The sequence below is a fragment of the Drosophila willistoni genome, chromosome 3R (assembly GCF_018902025.1).
Source record: "Drosophila willistoni isolate 14030-0811.24 chromosome 3R, UCI_dwil_1.1, whole genome shotgun sequence".
Lineage (NCBI taxonomy): Eukaryota > Metazoa > Arthropoda > Insecta > Diptera > Drosophilidae > Drosophila > Drosophila willistoni.
This window is the reverse complement of record NC_061086.1, coordinates 26,070,338-26,090,325: the sequence shown is the minus strand read 5'-3', so window position 1 is coordinate 26,090,325 and position 19,988 is coordinate 26,070,338. Positions and strand designations below refer to the sequence as shown.

The 19,988-nt window shown below is 36.5% G+C and overlaps 2 protein-coding genes across 2 annotated transcripts; both read right to left on the bottom strand.

Annotated features, from left to right (window-relative positions):
- Positions 1 to 871: 871 nt before the first annotated feature.
- On the bottom strand, positions 872 to 1,195 carry LOC124460354 (period circadian protein-like). The gene has a single exon (XM_047010956.1). The coding sequence runs from the start codon at positions 1,193 to 1,195 to the stop codon at positions 872 to 874; it is 324 nt and encodes a 107-aa protein (XP_046866912.1).
- Positions 1,196 to 2,235: 1,040 nt separating this feature from the next.
- On the bottom strand, positions 2,236 to 3,920 carry LOC6648178 (uridine phosphorylase 1). Its single transcript, XM_002069791.4, has 5 exons — positions 3,767 to 3,920; positions 3,478 to 3,704; positions 2,914 to 3,258; positions 2,526 to 2,861; positions 2,236 to 2,456 (listed from the first exon to the last, which is right to left on the bottom strand). Exons 1-5 carry the CDS (start codon positions 3,849 to 3,851, stop codon positions 2,316 to 2,318), a joined length of 1,134 nt encoding a protein of 377 aa, XP_002069827.2. The 5' UTR covers positions 3,852 to 3,920; the 3' UTR covers positions 2,236 to 2,315.
- Positions 3,921 to 19,988: the final 16,068 nt, after the last annotated feature.

Below are 19,988 nucleotides of genomic sequence, written 5' to 3'. Positions count from 1 at the left end.
ACGGACAGCATAGGCAGGGGCAAAGGCAAGGGCACAGACACAGGCACAGTCGAAAAGTGCACAAAAAAAAAGTGAAAAGGAGTCCGACAAGTGAAAGTAAAAGGCCAACAATGGCTGACTGGAATTGGCGAAATTGAATTTCACACCTCTCTGCACAGGATCAGGATAATACATTGCGCTAGAACTTTGTTTCATTCATTTATGTGTGTAGAGCAACAAACCAAACAAATGAAGAAACTAGCAAAGCATCGGGTTTTTTTTTTTCGGTTGGGGATGGAGAGTTGGTTTGGGGTCGAAGTTCCTGATGATGACGATGATGATGTTCCGTGTGTGGTAGGTGTGTGCAGACAGGACAGCATCAGCTGTGGCAAGGACATTGTCATGCAAGGACACGCGACACAAGGTAACAATAGGCATTGAATAATGTTTCCATCCTCCTTTCACCCACATACCAGAACATAACATACAAAGAGCAAAATTTATATCCTTACATAAACAAATACCTACACATATAAATATATAGCATATTTTTTTGGGGCCACCGCACACAACGACTTCCGTGTGTGTGTGTGTGAGAGAGAGAGTCTTCCGCGTCGCAAAACAAACTATAACCTGATATGCTCGACGGCACATTTTTCTTACTTTCACCATTATCTTGTCCTTTATCCCACTTCATGTTGTAGTTGAATATTATGTATTTTTTTCAGGAAAAAAGAGAGAAGAAGAATTCCAGTCAAGCATTTTATTAGCTGTTTATTGGACCATGCCATCGAAATCTTTATTACTAGAACAACTTCAAAAGCAAACAACAAATGAAGTTTTCAAGTCTTTTTTCTCAGCATTGATTTTCTCAACATTTTATCAGTTAAGTTTAACCTCGTTTGGCGGCTTCACGTTTACGGTGAATCTTACGGATAATGATTATGCGACGCTTGCGACGATGTACACGTTTCTTAGTTGTTGGTGTCTTTACAGTTGTGGTTGTTGTTGTTGTGGGTGCCTCTGTTGTCGTTGTTGTGGTGGTTGTAGTTGTTTCAGTGCCAGTTCCAGTACCAGTTCCAGTACCTGTTCCTGTGCCTGTTCCAGTACCGGTTCCAGTTGTTCCGGTGCCTGATCCACCAGTAGTTGAAGCCGCAAAACTTACATCCAAATTGATGGCCACAATAGCCACAGCTAGTATAAAGACTACCTTCATTTCTAAATTTTTACAACTGCCAAAAACAAACTTAATAATAATACTATGGAGTCAAGGGTTTTTATACTTTTTCTCCCCATGTTTTCATGTCTTTTACTTACGCAAAAGTATTATAAATTATGTGTTATGTCAATATTATTCTATATTCTATAGACTTTTTTATTTTATTTCTTTGCATGGGTTCTTAAGTTAATTTACAAAGCTGCAATCAAGTCTAACATATACTCAGGTATACGAAACAATTGTTAAATCAACAAACAGTTAGACTCTAAGAGACAATGTTTTAAAAAAAAACTTTCCTATGAAAATTGTGAGAAAAAACTCTCACTTTCTTAATTTGATAGACCATATTAAACCTCTTTCTAACGTCATTTGTTGTGAACACAATCAACAAAAACGAGACACGAGCCTCCAATTCATAGGTATGCAAGGCATTGTTAGTAATTTGGTATTGTCTTATTGTGAACTGACAGGTGTTTCAATTGTTAAAATTTGAATAGTCATTATTTACGTTAATAATAGGCTTTACCATGTGAACAAATAAACCAAACTTAAAGTTTTGAATTCTTGTAACTATTTAAGTTGAGATTGAGATCTATTTTTGGGTGTGAGATAACTCTTTACGTTGCCCTTTATCCTTTTTTATTCTCAAGGCCGCACAGAAAATGAACCGAAAATTTCTTATAAATTACTTTAGCGTAAATAATTCAAGTGGCAATTTGGTTTCCCTTTTTTGTGTCTACTTATTTTGTGGTAATATGTACCCTGTATTTGTTAGGAAAGTAGTGAAAGTGAGAGAGTTTGCCATTTGTGGACTTACAAATACAAGAATTGGTGGCTCATTCAGGTGATTTTAGAGGATAACTCAACGTCGTTGCCTTAACTTGAGTATCTAAAATATATATTTGCCTTTTTGTTTTGTTATATTTGTGTTGTTTAGGTTCTTATCCCTTATCGCACATTATTTTCCGGTTGTCTTTGACTTGCCATTCGTATCTATTTGAGCTTTTGCTCTGTCACACAATATCTTTCCGTTTAAATGATTTTTTCGGTTTTACTTTATTTATTTTGTTTTTTGTCTTTCACTTGATGCGGCATTTGAACATTGAGTTGTTGTCGCTTATTGAGAGTTTCTTGAATTCGGACCAAAGTTGACTTTGGTTGTGCTGCTGGGCATATTTAAATTTTGTTGTATGTACCGAGAGACAAGCTTCTGGGGTCGTCTATCCCAGGCATCGAGTTGTTCTTTAGTTGCTGTTATCTACATACGTATATGGGATTGTGAAATATTACCTTAATGATTTAAGAGACGTATAAGCGATTGACTTACCGTATCTCCGTTAAGGCGATTCAAATTGGTCACACACACAATGGCACTACGGATATTGGCCTTGTGGGTGATGGCAGCAAATGCCGTGCTCTCCATTTCAATATTCCTGATACCCTTCTCGACCAATTGCGAGAGAAACACTTGCTTATCGACCTCATTGTAATCGGCAAAGGCTCCATCTAAACGAAATTGACCCTCATAGAAATCATTGGTTGACATGGTATGGCCAGCAATTGCCTCGAAACCATCACTAGCGGGTATATTCATCTCTGTGAGCTCTTTTGCCAGTTGCCCATCTAGTTTGGTGGGCCAGAGCCGTGGCTTACCCATCACTACCTGTTAATAAAGAGAATAGCTCAGATTTTTGACCTGTATACGTATGTCTTACCACTTCATGGGAATTACGTAATTGTGCATCAAACACTTGCTCTGAAACTATTACTGTTCCGGGCCGTACACCCACGCCTCCGCTTTGACCAATTCGTATAAAAGTCATACTATTACAATGGGCATGATGCATAAGCTTAATGAGCTCATTCAGCAGTATGCTAATGGATGGGGCACCTAGACTATGACTTAATATCAAAACATCCTCCACTTTATACATGACATAGGGACTATCACCTCCACGAGCCAGATTTTCGACATTATTTACCTTGGACTGTGATATATCTTTGGCTAAAAGTCGGGCAAATTCCTCCATCTGACCAGCAGATTCACCAATGACTACAAACTGGGAACATGAAAAGTTTTATTTCATCTATCATAAAGTGTTTTTCTCATAAATGACCACGACATTTCGAAATATAATTCAATAACAGAAGGCTAGAACAAACCAATCAAGTAGGTAAAACTCATCAAAAATGTCGCCGTCATATAAAAAATTTCAAAGTCATACAACTAGTAGGCGTTAAAAATGGTAGAAAGGAAGGAATTTTATGTCAATGCCCACCTTAATTTCACCAAATTCATTGGGCATATTGGTATTTGAAGTGTCCAAGCCCAGATGATAAAGACGATCATTTTTTATCTGTGAAATTCGTGGATTAGAGAGACGTACAAGGTTTCTACCCGATTGTCTATCCTCCAAAGATCCGGACATTAAGCCACTCGAGCGACGGGCTATGAACAAATTGTTACTCATTTGACTGGCCTGCTGAGTCAATAGTCCCACACCACCTACACATGTACAAAAATAAAATTAAAAAACTCACTTGCCCCCGGGACTATCTGCCACTTACCCTGCAGATGACTGACATTGCGTCGCCTTGGAGCAGATGTCATGACTTTTTGCTTGGACCGAAAACGGCCTTTTTTCTCGACCATATTACAATGCCTGAATGTGGTGTTTTTTTTTTTGTCTTTTAAATTTTGCGTATTGATTTTGAAATGTATTTCCCTGACTCACCTGATCTCGACCACAAAAACATAACTTTGCTTTTACTGGCAGCGTTTCAGAAATGCAATCAAAAATTAATAGGCTACGCGAGGCGAGGAATGAATGAATACAAAAAAAAAAACGGAAAAAGAAATATCACAGAGACTATTAATAACAATTTTGGCAGTCAGGCAACTGGAATACCCTGTCCACATCTAACTTGCCAGTCCACATAAAAAAGGATGCGGCAGATTGTGGCCCAACCGGAGGCAAACCAAACCTTCTGGACTCGAGTGTCAACTGTTTGGAGGGTGGCAAAGCCCTTAGCCGCAGGAGCAGCTTGCGGTGATTGTGAACAGGAAGTGGCTAAAATCCAAAAATCATTTTTGTGCATATAAATAAGGCTGAAATGCAGATACAGGATTTGCCCAAGAGCAAAGGACTTGCCTGTAGCAAGAGACCAGTAAGTTGTCTGCAGAAGTTAGTTAAAAGTAAATGTAAAACCTTTGAAATTGATTTTGATTTTAAGCCAGAAAGCAACAACGTATAATCAGACCACGTTGAACAAGTATTTGGCTGGCAGGGGGAGTACTTTCCTAACTCTCAAATAGGTATAGGTATTTTATCAGCAAGAACACTCAATTCTGTTGAAACTTTCATCCATCGGGAGATCGAAAGTCCCCAAAGTCCCCAGCCATCTATATTCCAAAATTCCTAAAATCAAATAGCTTGCTCATTCCCTTTGATATGTATTCAATTTCTTTGTGTGTTTTTCAATTTGATTTAACTTTTTACCTGTTGTCCAATTTATCGCAGGAGCGGGTAAAAACTTTTGTTATACGAAATGAAAGGAAAACACACACTCCACACGACCGGAATGAGTTCCACAGCTGATGACGCTCTGTAAGGACACGTGTATGCATATGGTGCATATTAAACATATGTCCTTGGCATGTTCTATGCTAATCCAAACATCAAGCAAACATTTGTGTTTGACAGCTTCAGGCAAAGACAAAGTCACAGGCAGAGGCAGAGGCATTGGGCTTTCACTCATCGCCTAGATGAGGACTACTGACCAGGAATAGGGACTAGGATTTGAGTTTTCGGTGCGGTATCAGTTACCAAAACTAGATGATAAATTGTTGCTCTCTCCTGGCTGACATATTTTTTGGGAAGGGGCTTAAAGCAGGCATTGAAAACAAAAGCCAAACAGCCTTGAGACTTATATATGGGTAAAAAGAAGTGACAAACTATATTAGATGGCTACTTTCATAAGTAGGTAGTTTGTCCACATATACATACATACATGTTTGTTTGTAATGTTTGGGGCATTAATAATGTACAACCATATACACAATGGGCGTGACCACTGCCCACTTTCTCTGTCTAGTGCAGACAAATGCTTTGATTTATTCCTTTATAATATTTCCCCATTTTGGCATGCCTTTGCCCCAAGCGATTCCCTTTATACATGGACATATACAAACATATATATGTAGATACATATAAGCCATCTCCCATTTGGCCCATTCCCTCATTTTGTGTAGCAATTTTTGTTGGCATAAATTAAGGCAAAGCCTTACGCCATTGCAGTCGACATATTTTGGTAGCTCGGCTTTATTTTCCTCTTGTCTCGGCATTTCTCTCTGCTGTCTCATTCCCTCTTTTCCCTCCCTCTATGGCATGTCTCTCCTGTGTGCCATTTTGGCTGTGTGCCAGAAATTCTTGTAATTTTTGTCGCTTTGCGAGTTTATTAAAAAATGTATGGTATATGTATAGAAACACAAACCACTGACCGACCATCAATATAGCATTTAGCATTTATAAAGCTTGTGCAATCACAATTTGACATTGGTAAGTCATACATATTTGTACACGATGTTTTTTTTTTTTTGCTATGGGATTTGATATGGATTGGTTTTGGCTATAGAATTCTTTCATTTTAATAATGCAAATATGGAAAACCATGTAAAAACACCAAAAGAAAATATTTACAATATTTAAAAGCAATACCGATATATTTATATCAATGATTTATGACTTATTCTCTTGATTTGTATACCCTCTAATCAATGGGACTCAGTATGGGTTTATTTAGTATATATAACATATTGATCTAGGAGTTCTATAATATAGATTTGTATATTTGAAGAAGTGGATATGAGGAAGATAGTCAAAATATTTGTTACGACACTTTTAGCGTTTCACCTTTCATCTCTCAGTTAAAATATTTTATTTAATAACACAATTTTCGTTTTTTAATGATTAATCTTTTAAAAATCTATTATTTCATCATTTACCTTTTAGCGGCTTAAGCACTGCTAAGTTTACAGTGTTCTTCTCTGTAAGCTCGATCAGTGTTAAGCATCATGTTAGCATCTGGCAACTCTGTCAGTTTTTATTTGTTCTTTGCCGCGCAATTTCGTGTTTTTCTTTTTCTCTGTATTCAAACTACATAAAAGAATAAACAAATTAGATCATAATTAACTAATTGCAAGCAAATAGAAATAATAAGAAATGATACATTTTTGCTTTAGTTAAGACTCCGCTGGCGGCGTATATGTGTTAGTGTTTATGTGTGATTGAAGCTCAACTCGTAGATAATAGCTTTTTATTTCATTTTTAAAGGAGATGAAAACAAAGTGAAAGGATAAACATTTTGTTTGAAGCCTTGAGAAAAAGTGAAATGAAGAAAAATGGAGTTTAACAGGAGGTAATAGTGTTCGGTAAGTGGTTTTTGAAATTGAAAGAAATATCATTAGTTTATGATATACAAAATTATATAATTCGATTAATTATTTATATATAAACTGTATAAATTTTAATCGCTATAGAGATAATTGAAAATAAAGAAAGATAAGATGTTAGACTTATATTTGAGTCTTAATCAAATCAAATGTAATTGACCAAAACTAAAATAATTAAATTACTAATTTTTTAATCAGTTCTTTTGTAGGATATTCGTTTTGTGATGCAATATTGTTCTGTTGATGCTCACATTTCGATGCACCTTTTAGCAAACCATAAATAACTTAAAATGCAATTTCTTTGTATCAACAATTGCGTGGCCACAGTTCGAGTGACATTTATCAACCGAACAGTTAAGTTCGTGCCACCACGCCAGCTGCTGTTGCCGTTGTTGTTATTGTTGTTGTTGGTGTTGCTGCTGCTGCGGTAATGTTGCAACCACACAGACACAGTAAACTGCCAACTGCAAACTGCAACAGCAGCGTCATCCTGTCAGTGGAAACTGTGGAATATTGGTCTCTATATATATATATATATATATAGGTATGTATATGTAATCAAGCATCAGTAAATAAAGCTAAACTAAAAACTACATTCATTTGAAATTCGAGTAGAGCAGAAAACAGGAAAAAAAAGTCCAAGGGGGACAGCTGTAGTAACAAAACGTGGCAGGATAGTAACTGTCAACAGTAGAAATACATATCTCTGTGCCTGGTCAGCAATCCCTACCTCGTCCTATCTAAGGATCAACTGTGTGAGTGTGGTAAAAATTTGTTTAAAGCACAATCGAAGGCTAATTGGAATTTCGTGTTTGTCGTCCTCAACATGGCTCAAGAGTTGGCTTAAACGTACTTTTTTGTGATGCCGTTTATTTTTTTGTGTTTGGGCAATGTCAACTACTTACGACAAGCTTTAAAAGCCATGACCGCCACGCCCCCGCCTTGATGTCAAACTCAAGCATGACGCCATTCCCATTTTAAACTCAATAAAGGCGTCAACATTTGCCGTTTTTGTGTGTGCTGCGGATACTTGGCCAAGCCATAGATATACATTCCGAAAAGGACTTTTTTTCCGTCTGATTATAAATTTTATTTACCCAGGCGTCGAGCGACGGGAATTTGCGTTTATGGTGCGTATAACGAAATTGTCTACAAATTTCTGGTGGGGCCCAAAGTCAAGTCTAAAGTCCCTGAAGTGTGAAAGTAGGTGTAGTCAAATGAAATACATGTATACGACCATAAAGAACTGCAGTAAAATTGAGCTAAGCTCTGCTTGAATCTACATTGAGGTAGTTATCCTCCAAATCGTGGCAAGAAGGAACAGTAAAACTCTTTAATTTTAGTCTCTGTGTATATAAAGAGCATAAATATTTCTTGTGTAATCCTCTATTGCAGATCGTGTCAAAATTCGAAAGAGTTCTAGGCATACCCACCAAAATTAGGTCTAAACTTAACCTTCTTCTTCTCTCTCAAGTTAGAATGAAATAGAACATAAAACAATTTTCTTCCTGGGCTTCTCATACCACAAATAGTTGCTTACACTTATATAAATAGCTCTGGGCAAATCAAAAAGCGTAACTTAAAGTGTGGAAGAGATTTTGATGCAATTAACCTACGCGGTCAACAGTGAAAGTTGAAATACATATAGAGATATGTGTGTGTGTGTGTGGGTTTACGCTCTCGAACTGTAAACTGGTCCCTGGAGAAACGTTAACTGTGTTTACCTCTTCAGGTTTCATTAAACTCGTAAAATTTTTCGCACTGGGCACACACAATGAAACAAGGAACGACGAAAAAGCCCGTCGAATTTCAGTTACCAACACTTTGGGCCAGCATCACGATGATGATGATGATGATGCTACCGACCATCCGACCATTTGACCATCTATGTACCTACCTCCGCCAAAGTCCTTAACTTGTTTTAACCTCGTTTCGCTGACGATGTTGTTGTTTTTGTACGTACTTAAGCTTGTTTGGCCTTTGTTTTAATGCCTGGGATGTGCTGCTGTTGCTGCTTCATCCTCATCAACCACAGAAGCCGCCGCCATCGTCCGAGTATTCAATTATAAAAGTACAAACAACAACAACAAAAAATAAAGAGAAAAAGAATAAAAAAACAAAATTAAAATAAATAAATTGAAAGGCTAATAGAATAATTTTTTTTTTTTTTTGCATACCATTGAATTCAATTCTTAAATGACTGGTCAGCGAGTCAGTCAGTTGGTGGTCAGGTGGCCAAATGTAAATAGCAAACTGCAATGCGAATTTGCAGTTCATCCGACAAACACACACACACATAAACCTACACACTAAGACCGCAAATTGTGCGAGAGGTACTAAGGGAGGGAAAGCGAGAAAAAAAACCCGACAGCATTAACAGCTCAACGTCATTAGGCAATCCGCGTGACTTTCTCTGCTGCCGCCGCCGCTGCTGCTCCTGCTGCTGTTTGCTATTTGGTAGAACTCATGAATTCATTGATTTTCTGCAACTGCACCAGCATTTGTGCCCCGTACCTCTGCATTGCCACAATGTTGTAACCCATGAGGATGGGCAGTCAGGTGTTAAAAACGTTGGATCAGCAAAGTAGCCAGCCATTGAGCGAGAGAAAGGCCGGAACCAGCTTTGGTTGTTGCTGTTTGCAATGGTGTTGGTGTTCCGATGATGGTTACGCACTTTTGTCACCCGGTTTATCCCCTTACCCATACCAGTTAAGGTTCGTGCTGCTCTTCGGCGGTTTTTTCGACTATTTTTCCGTTAGTCTAATGCAAATTTGGTGTTGGTTCTCTGCTCCTGCGGCATGCGAAATGCGGTTATGTTGAAATCGAGCCTGGTGGCTTATACGTCCTCCCTGCACCTGTCGTAATTTATTAGACGATTTATCAACGACTTTTCCCAGCAAAATATTCCATAATAATTTACTTCGCTGGCGTATATTAAAGGGTTGCCCCAAAATGTATGCTATGAAAATGGCATGTTCAAGTTGAAAGGAAAAAGAGGCGGCAGAATTTGTTTAGCAGCCTCAATTTTAATAGAAAAAGAATTAAAAATGCCTTATCTTTGAAAGTGAATTGTTCTAATTTCAATTTCGAATCTGATACATTTGTGTAGAATCGAAAAAAAACTTCACTTTACTTACTTTACAATAAAATACTATAATAAAATTTTATAATTATATGTTACTCTGTTAATTCATACAACTTTTAATGAGAAATCATGCGAAATTCGTTTCTAATTACTAAGTACTTTGTCTTCGATTCCTGATTTAGTCACTATAATTTCAGTTTTTGTTTGAGTTTTGTTGTTTGCCCGGTATTTAATTTGTAATTTATGCATGAAGCTTTTGGTTTGCCACCTAAACGGAAGTTGAGCATCGACAGCATTAAACCAATTTGTGGTTACCCCAGACCCAATCAGTTCTGACAGAATCAGCTCTCCCTTAATTAGCTCTTCCCTCAATTTCCCTCACAATATGCGCGAACATTGCGTTTTGGTGACTTTGATTGATGCAAAAACTATTCACTATTTGAGCGGAGTTAGCTGCTAATTCATTCTTGATTGATTTGGCTTTGGCGTAGTACAAATTGTGGCTAATTGTAATTGAATTTCAGGCTAGAACTCAATGGAAAAAATTAATGAAAATGTTAGTTTTCATTTCATAATGATGATGGACTCGCATATTCAAAAAAATGAAATATCCTCCACACATAGTTTATCCATGATTATATTTACGTACCTATTTATAGTCTAGGAGTAATTTTAAAACCATTTTAATTGTATTTACGTGTGGTTTGTGGCAATTTTTCACTATGCAAACAGATGGGTAATTAAAAAATGATGTAGGCTATGAGAACTCAAAAGAAAAAACAACAGAAAACGCTCATTAAATGAAGTCGCAATGGCTTTAAATACTTTCACCCTTTTCCTCTCAATATTTACAATCAATTTTCCGTCACTTTACTCACATTGGTTAATGTAAATTGATTGGTTTCATTAACATTTAAATTAAATTACACTTAATCAACGCGCAAGTAAAAAACAAAGTGAGAAGAGTTTTTTTTTACAATTTTGTAAACTAAATGTGTTTAATTTTGATATGATGTTCAGTTTATTGAACTTACGTCGAAGTTTAATCACAAAATTTATCTATAATAAACACGTTTCAAGACGAATCAAGCTATAATCATATTGTAATTAAAAGCTAATTAAATGCCGTGACGCGTTTCATCCTGCGGATGCGGATGCCAATATTTGTTTACACAGAATATGCCTAAGATTTCGTAGTCACTGATGGGAGATAAGCAGCGTGTTTTGTCTGTTATACACTGAGCCAAATAAATAGAATAGATACAAGCACTAAGAGGAATTTAAATATTTATTAACCATTTGATAAATAATATTGAATTACATAATACGTGAATGTTTAAGACAAAAATTGTCAATGTCCAAAAAGGATACACTTTACCCAGAAAAGTATTAGCATACTTATACATAGGTATAGCTAATTTCTTAAAGGTGTGGAATTCGATTGAATTTATTACAATATTTAAAGAAGAAAAATGGCATTTTATTGCAGTGAGTTGTCGATATTAATTAAAAATATATTGATATGTGCATATGAATATATAAATGAAATACAAGAGCCAAAAACTACATAATTCGCTTTGCCAAGGTTCGACAAGTGTATGTGTGTGAGTGTGTGTGTGTGTGTGTGTGTGTTACAGGCAAGCAAGTGTTAATAATTGCACCGCCGACTCATGGGATGTGGCAACCTGCGACCCCTGAGGCATTAATAATTCAGAACTTGCCGCGAACGAACGACGAACGAGCGAATGACTTCCAATGAATGCGACGTGCTCACATTACGCTTTACGGTAATTATTAAAGTGAGTCAAGTGAGCCAAGACCAAGCCGTGTGTTGGCAAGAGCTCCTACGGCCTCAAATCTCCAGGAACGATTAAAAATTTAAAAGCCATTTTGATAAGAAATGCAAATCAAATACAGCAAACACACACACTCACACACACACACACACACACACATACACACAATGCCAGATGAAGGTATAAATATTTGAAATGAAAAGCAAAGCGAACATGTGCCAACAGCGTAAGGAAAAAAGAAGAATAATCGAATTACTCGCTCGCATGGAAAATTGCAAAAAGCAAAACCAAAAAAAAGAGAGAAACAAGCTGAGCTGAATAAATGATATTTCATCATATTCATCTCTGATTGTGCAGAGGGCAATGATTAAGTGCCAGCAGGCAGGCAGCCAGCCAGCCAGCCAAGAGAGGTGGAGAGGCCAACTCAATAAGCCAATAATAATAAGCCAAACAAATTGCAGGTAATAATATTAATTACAGCACAGGTGTGCAAATTTTGCAACTGTTGTGCGTGATAAACTGTGTGTATATATATACATATGTAGCGGATAGCATCTCATTTGTAATTAATCCAATATTAAATGTGCTAACCGATTGCCAATTAGCCATTCAGAGACTAAAGGAATCCCATATGCAACTTATCCTTCAGATTTAGCAAGCAAAAGATATGTTATCCTTGAACAATTAAATCAATTAGTCTTAAATTTCAGAATGGTTAGGCTTTAAAGATCACAATGAAATGATAAAGGTAAAAATGATTAACCTGAAAATAAATCTGATAGGAAGAAAGGGCTTAAATTTTTCCAAAAGTCTTAAAGGTTCCTCAATAAAGTCTTTTCGCTTAAAAGGAATCCTGGAAATATTAAAGTGAGAAAATGCATACTTATGCAATTTGTGTATAAGAATGAATATTGTTGATTGTAAATGAATAATACTTGAATTTAAAATCTTTGCTTAATTTATTTCTCCTATGCCATTTGAGGTTTAAAATTTAAAATTAAAATTTAATCAGGCTCAATTTACACAGGTTCGGGAGTTAAATTTGTGTTTTTGCCAAGGCAAAGGCTTGACATGCGGTTGACATATTCTCACACAATTAGTCAAAGTGTTAAAGGCCAAGCTGTAAAATTTGTTTTCAGGCCTTTTTGCCTTTTTTTTTCTCTTTTTTGGGTTTAAGATGCAGTAATTAAATAAATTATTAACCAAGTTCACAGCATGCACAGAGAGCAATGTGTGTGGCGGCTTGATGAGTTTGTCAGTGGCAAACATGTGTTGGGCCACACAAAGATACACACAGACAAATACACACACATACACACACAAACCATGGCAAATGCGCAACAAGGCAAATAGTATGAAAAAAAAAGGAAAAGCAACTAAGAAATGAGAAAGAGAGTGAAAAAAAAATGAATCTTTGGCATATGCAGCAACAGCAGATGGCGACGTTAATGTGGCAAAAGCTTTGCTGCTGCCAAAAAGCGCCACACAGAATTTGTATTTGTGTTTTTCTTTTTTTCTCTTTTTTGAAGGTCACAAAGTGCTAGAACGGGGGGCGGGGTGGAAGGAAATGGTTGGGATGCAAATGACGTCATTGACGTGCTAATGCAAATGGACTTAAGAAGAAAAAGCAAAAGCGTTAAAGTAACAAACGCACACACAGAAAGCAGAAGATGAAAAGAGAAAAAACTGCAGCATACTTGTAGGCGCTTGTATAGGCCTCCGCTTGACTTTGTTATGATTGGGTTGAAATTTCCTTCTACCTATGTATACTGTGAACACTCTTTAAGGCAGACAGTTGAATTTGCCCCTTTCTTTTAATTGAATAGTCGGATTCTTTGGGTAGATAAATGGAATCACTTTGCTGTTAACTTAAATTTCAATTTTTCTTGATTTTCACTAAAAGTGTACTTTCCTTTGCTCTTGTCTTGTATAAGATTCATTCACATCCCAGCCAAAATTTGTTAATCAAACAGCTTTTGAGACATTAATAACTCTAGCTCCCTACATTTCCCAACTAAACTAAACTTAATTTTAATACTCATTATTTTTACACCGCATTAATGAGTTTCGTGATCGCCTTAAAGGCATGTCAGACAGTCCAAGACAAAAACATTGGGCGAAAAAAGCAGTTGGCCCATTTAAAGGTGTCCTTTCAGCAAGTTTTCACTGTATAATATATGCTTGGCATGCCCAAAATTAATGTCAATCTTCATTCTTTTTTTTTTGCTAACTGGACGGCTTTCATTTTCATTGCAGTTGCTTTACCATCTCTTTGCCTGTTGTATTCTTGGCTGTGTGCCAAGTAATATTTATGATTTTCACCCCCCAACACACAAACCCAGCGTCCAATTAAAGTTGTTTTGTTGTTGTTGTTGTTGTCGTTGCCGCCGTTGTTGGCGTCAGTTTTTGGCCCGCGAGTTGTTGGCGCGGCATTTTCATTATAGTTGTTATTATGCTGCTACTGTTAGGAGAAATTTGTTGGCAGTGCAGTGAAAATTAGCATCTGTGGTTCAGTTGTCTCTGAACTGTTTTGTCTTCCTTCTTTCGTCTCTCTCTTTGGCTCGCTGTGCGACTGGGAGACTTATTTTGTGACCCATCAAGTAATAATGCGTATACGCCTCGTTGCCCAAAGCGTAAATTGAATTTATCACACTTTTTTCCTTCTTGAAATGATTGCTTAAGGATAATTGTTTCATTCCAATCCATTTCCATAATGGCATTTTATTGTTTTCTTTTATGTTTTATGGAACCAGCCCAAAGGGGAGTGGGTCGGGTGTTGGTTTTTTATATATTTCTTACTCTTTCGTGTGATGTTTATCCACTTGTGTGTCCGATAAAGTCATGCATTACATTCACCGGGCACTTTTAATGCACTTCCTGTACAAGGTAGCCGGCGGGAATGTCCTGGCCTCGCAATATACCGCACACTCTTGCATCCTTTTGATGCTCAGCACACACACACACAAACACACACAGAGAAACTGTGCACAAGCGTGTCACAGAATATTCGTTTCGTATTTTTTTTTTGTTTATCTAGCATTTTAAGCTTCGCTTCATTTTCATGTTTCTTGTTTCTCATGGCCCAAGGCAAGTTTAAAGCACCAGGAAAACCCTAAACAGGTAAAAAACTCATGAGATTGAATGGAAAATGCAAGTACAAAGCCAAACTGAATAGCAAATGAGATATATTTCTCATCCATTTCCCATCTATTTATTCACTCTCAAATATATATATATGCATGTACATATATCGTTTCAAAAGTCAAATCACTTTGGTAAAGCTGATAAAGACATATTACCGACATTTAATACCAGAATTGAGCTGCTTTTTATCCTTATTCTCTCTCTCTCTCTTTTTTGTCTTGCTTTGACTTTGAGGAATGTTGCACTTATTGATTTGCATGTGCATGTGCAATTTGTCAGGGAACAAGATTATCTATAGAATATCGTTTGAAATGGAGAAGAATATAAATTTACTTCGACTTTTCAGTTGAATCTTTTGGAGGAGGGGGCAATTTACCTTTAATTAATTTCCACACAAAATGAAGAAAATTTGTTTTTAAACAAATTTGTAGAAAATTTTCTTGCTCGCCAGTGCAGATGGAATGGTAGGAGGAAAGGTTTTTGGTGAAAGGGCTTCTTCGCTCGTGGCTTGTGGCTTTGGCTTTGGTAAGCAAACAATTGACCAACTTAACTTGGTCTTGGCCTCTTCTGGAAATGTTTTTTTTCTTCCTTTTTTGGTTGTTGCGCAAAAAGTTTTCATTGTTCATCAAATTGACTTTAAATGTAAGTTATTTCACGCAAATTAACATTTGCATAACGAATTTCAAAGGGAATGGGAAGCTAATTAATATTTCTTACTGCGAGAATGATGAATGGTTTCTTGTTTACTTGGTTTCTTATCGATAGAAAGTCGTTTTGTAAATTATTTTAAAGATGTCGTCACGTGTCAACGCTGATGAAATGCGTTTGTGTAAGCAACAAAGAAGAGAAGGGTTTTTACGTCATGGATTTTTTGTAGACCACACACAAACACACACACAAACACATCTAACTTACAGTTTCAGTGAAGTGAATGCAGCCGAGAAGCCTTGAGAGAGCGCCGGTATGCCACGGTTTTGCCCAGGCGAAGGACATGGACTCTAACAAGAACAAGGTGGCCTGACTCTGACTCTGAGCAATATTATTTTGTTACCCAACTAACCGACGAGTGGGTTTTGCTTCTAAGGACATGCATGTAAACACATGTAGCCCCATGACATGTCCCAGAGACAGAGAGAGGAGGAAGGGAGAGGTAGCACGTCAGAGAGGGCAAGTAAAATGTATGTCACTTGTTGTTGCATACGTCAATCGTAGCGTCGCGTCGTCAACTTTAAGTCAAGTGCACCATGAATAAATTTCACATTCAGATGCTAAACGAATATGGTCACAAAAAACTCTATAAATATTAAATTGTTATATAGTAGATATAATATTTAATATAAGAAGCACAGGAAATAGGATACACATTTTCGAGACTTTCAGTACAAATCTTCGAGCATCTCTAATTGCCAAAAGAAACGGAAACTAAAAGTTGCATAAATATTAAATGCAGACACCTTTTTTCAGTGTGTGTGTATGTGTGTGTGTGTGACACATTAAAAGGCTTGAGAGCCAAAACGAGAGACTTTTACCAAAAGCAGAACCCACAGGAGAGGCGACCCTCTTGCATAAATAATTAAACGATGCCACAGTCACCCTGTGTTCACGGTGAATAAGTAAACATTTGTACATGTGTTTGTGTGTGTATGTGTGCATATAGTTTATGTATGGAGAGCCCAGAAATAAATACTTCGTTGAGCAGTTAAAGTGAATGCTTAAGCCACATTTAAAAGAGTCAAGAGTAATAAAGGAAAACTTTAAAGACTAAAAGGCTTTTTAGTGGGTTACATTTCGAGTGCCAACTAAAACGCAACTAAAGTCTGATCAGAGAGTTACTCGCACTGGGTATCGATCAAAGTATTTCAATATTTTACTTCTTTAATACTATTCTGAAACTCAAAACTCCAAATTATTCAAATGTAAACATGTAATTACTCAACTTTTCTAGTTATTTCAACAAATGCTACATCTGATTTGAGTAAATTATATTTAGAAATGCAATATTTACTTGCTTGGTTGGTAATCTTTTTTCAATATTCTATTATAACAATTTGTTTTGTGTAAACTTTGCACAAAATGGCGCATTTATCAAACACTTATCGCCTGACCCACACAGACACACACACACAAACGCACCTACACACTCATATATACACATACACCTTGGTTGAATAAACGAGCTAACGGAACAATTTACGGTCTCTGCTATTGTGTATAAAATGTGTACATATTGAAATGTTTTCTATGTATGTGTGTGTGTGTAAATTTCTCCAACACGTCATCGATACTAATTCAATAAACAATGAAAACACACACACACACACACACAGCACACATAGAATGTCTGGCATTGTTAAACTACTAGCACACATCTCACTCCTCTGGCCACGCCCCCTCCACCACACCACCCAACGCCCTGCTACGCCCTGGCAGTGTGTGATATTTGTTTTCCTTTAGAAAGCGAGACGAACAAGAAAATCTCCCTTGCAAATTACGTGGAAATGCAAACATAGCTACAAATCAGCATATGCGATGAGCAGAAGCTGCCACGCCTACCTCGCCTACCCCATGCCCACCGCTTTCACACAAACAACATGAGTAAACAACTTGAACTAAGAGAGCGGATAACATTCGATTTTCGATTTGAATTTATCATTTTTTTTGTTGTTTTTGTTCTTCATCTTAAGTGTGTGTGTGTGTGTGTGTGTGTGTCTGTGTGTGTTTATTCAAATTGTCTCGTTTGCATTTTTGGGCATAAATCGCATGGAGTTCGTTTTCGTTTCGTTTCGAGTTGTTGTTTTTGCATGTGACAAATGCAAATCCGCCAACAAGTATGCTACAGTTTATTGAAAAGCTTATTATGTATGGCACACACATACATAGACACACTCCTCTTTGACTCACCCACACAGACATATGCTGTTTTTTTTTTTGTGTTTATATTGTTAATGGAAGACAAACGTTATCGGTTTCAAGCAGTCACCAAAAAAAAAAAAAGGGAAAGAAAGGAAATTGAATTGTATTTATTTATTTAATTTGTGGCATTTGTTTTGTAAAATTGAATTTCTCATGAACATTTACACATTCCATGCAAAACCGGAGAATGCTAAATCTGAGACTAGCCATTCCTTTATCTTGTATAGTTAATTTTATTCCCATTAGCCCCATTGGCCAGCAACAAAAATTGTTGTCAAATATTTGCAGGAGAATTTCATCCTCTTCCTTTGCCCCAAGTCAAATGCCAGTGACAGTGTTTCCACTTGCCAGTGTTGGTTATCGGAGCAAAGTCAACGGTTGCTTTATGCATAAGAGAATGAAGAATTTCTCCCGAAACTCCAGTGCAAAAAAAAGAAAAGAGAAAAAAAGAATAGGGAAACTGCAAACAGAAGGATAGAAAATGCTACTGACTGCTCTGGTATTTTATATGTTCCCTGTGGCTTTTGCTCCAGCACAAACTTCTTTTTGGCCCGATTAAAGGCTTCAATTTCATGATATACACAGTCATTTCGTATTTTATTTGCAGTAATTATAGATCAACATTTACGTTGTAAATTAACTGAGAACCTCGACTCTCAAACAGTTTTCTAGCTCAGATGAAATTACGATGTCCATGCCCATGAAATTAGCTAGGTATTTTTGGTGAAACAGCAGGAAAACGTAATAACTAACTTGGCTTTTAACTATCTACACACGTGGACAAAATTGTCCTTTTATGTAATTAGATAGTTTGATTGTCAATTGTTAGAGTGTAGATGTAACATCACAAAAAGGATAACCTTTGTCATGCTCTTTGTATACTTATATTTAATTAGAGAAGTTACGTTTGTTGGCATTAAATGAAATTAAATCACAAAAATTCAACATTTCATTGTGTTAGCAAATGTTTCCATTGTTTATGCTTGCTACAGTGAAAACTCTCTTAGCAAAGACGCCCATTTTCATTTTTGAACAACAATTTCTGACCATCCAAAAGCACTTTTCACTGCCTTTCGAAAAATTATTTGCATTTTAATTACAAATGTCATCGCATCGTGTTTGTACTTTTATTTCGTTTGATAATGAGAATTTGGTGCATTCAAGTGTCAACTGATTGAAAATATTTGCTTTTGGTAGTTTTTAAAGTTCTTAAATCGGCCCGCCCATGAAGCAATTTTCGGAGACCACTCAAAGAGATCTGCATTTTCAAAGTGGTCGCAGTTTTTTGCTCGCCTTTCCATTTTCCTACCATCTTTTTGTGATGCGATTTTCCGCTTTGACCTGCCGTTTGTTGTTCCAACGTTTTTTTCGTAGATATTGTGTTTGATTTTTCGTTTTACCCTTTGTTGTCTCTCCCGCTGATAGGCTTAGATTGCCTTTTCGTCCATTTTTGCCATCCGCTGAAGTCGCCAAAGTCATCTTCATTAGCTTTGAGGTTGCTGCCTGTGAATATTTCGCGCTATTCTCACTTTAAATATGTTTTTAATTAAAGCCTAATTTATTTATTACTTAAAAGGAGTTGCAAAAGAAGAAGTTAAGAAAAGAACTTTAGCAGAAAGTTAAAAGTTGCTCGAACTCTCAAGACATTTTCGGCCCATGAACCTCACCTTAACTGACTTTATTTTATTGTTTTTTTTTGCTTGTTGGGTGTAAGTTTAATGGAAAAATGCAATCAAATTAGCTTTTAATTTTAATTTTAAATTAAGTAAATATTTTCGTAGACATATAATTTCTTATTTCACGAGTCAGTTAAAGACATTCGGAAGTCATGTCAAGAAAAAGGCAACTAGGCTCATAATCATCATAAACCCGACCAACTCTTCCTTCCCATTCACCACGAACTCCCTGCTGCCATTAGAAAGATGAACATTATTTCATATGTGGTATATGTAGATTTGTTTGCTTGTGTGTATGTATCTCCGACTTGGCTAATATAAAACTAAAATAATAAATGACGAGAACGTGACTTGACATTTGAGGCGTTGGGAAATCTTTTTGCCAGCTGCCAGAATTGAGTTTTTCAGTTTAAATTTAAAGAGTCAAACGTTCTAGAGTCATTGCTAACTTTAGTTGGAGAGTCACTGGCAACTTTAGCAGAGACACGCACCCATTTGAGGTTTGGAAATTGAATAGAACAATTGCTTCCTTCAGTCTTTAAGATATATTTCTACCCACAAAAATCGGAAACTTTGAGAAATAGCTAAGTATGAAAAATTTAGGAATTTTTATATATCTTATTCAAAGCAATCTTTTCGATTTATAATCTTAATGGTTTTTTAGAGTTCTTAGTTCTATCTTGAGTCTTCTTTTAAAACTTCACTATAATTGTAACACTTTAAA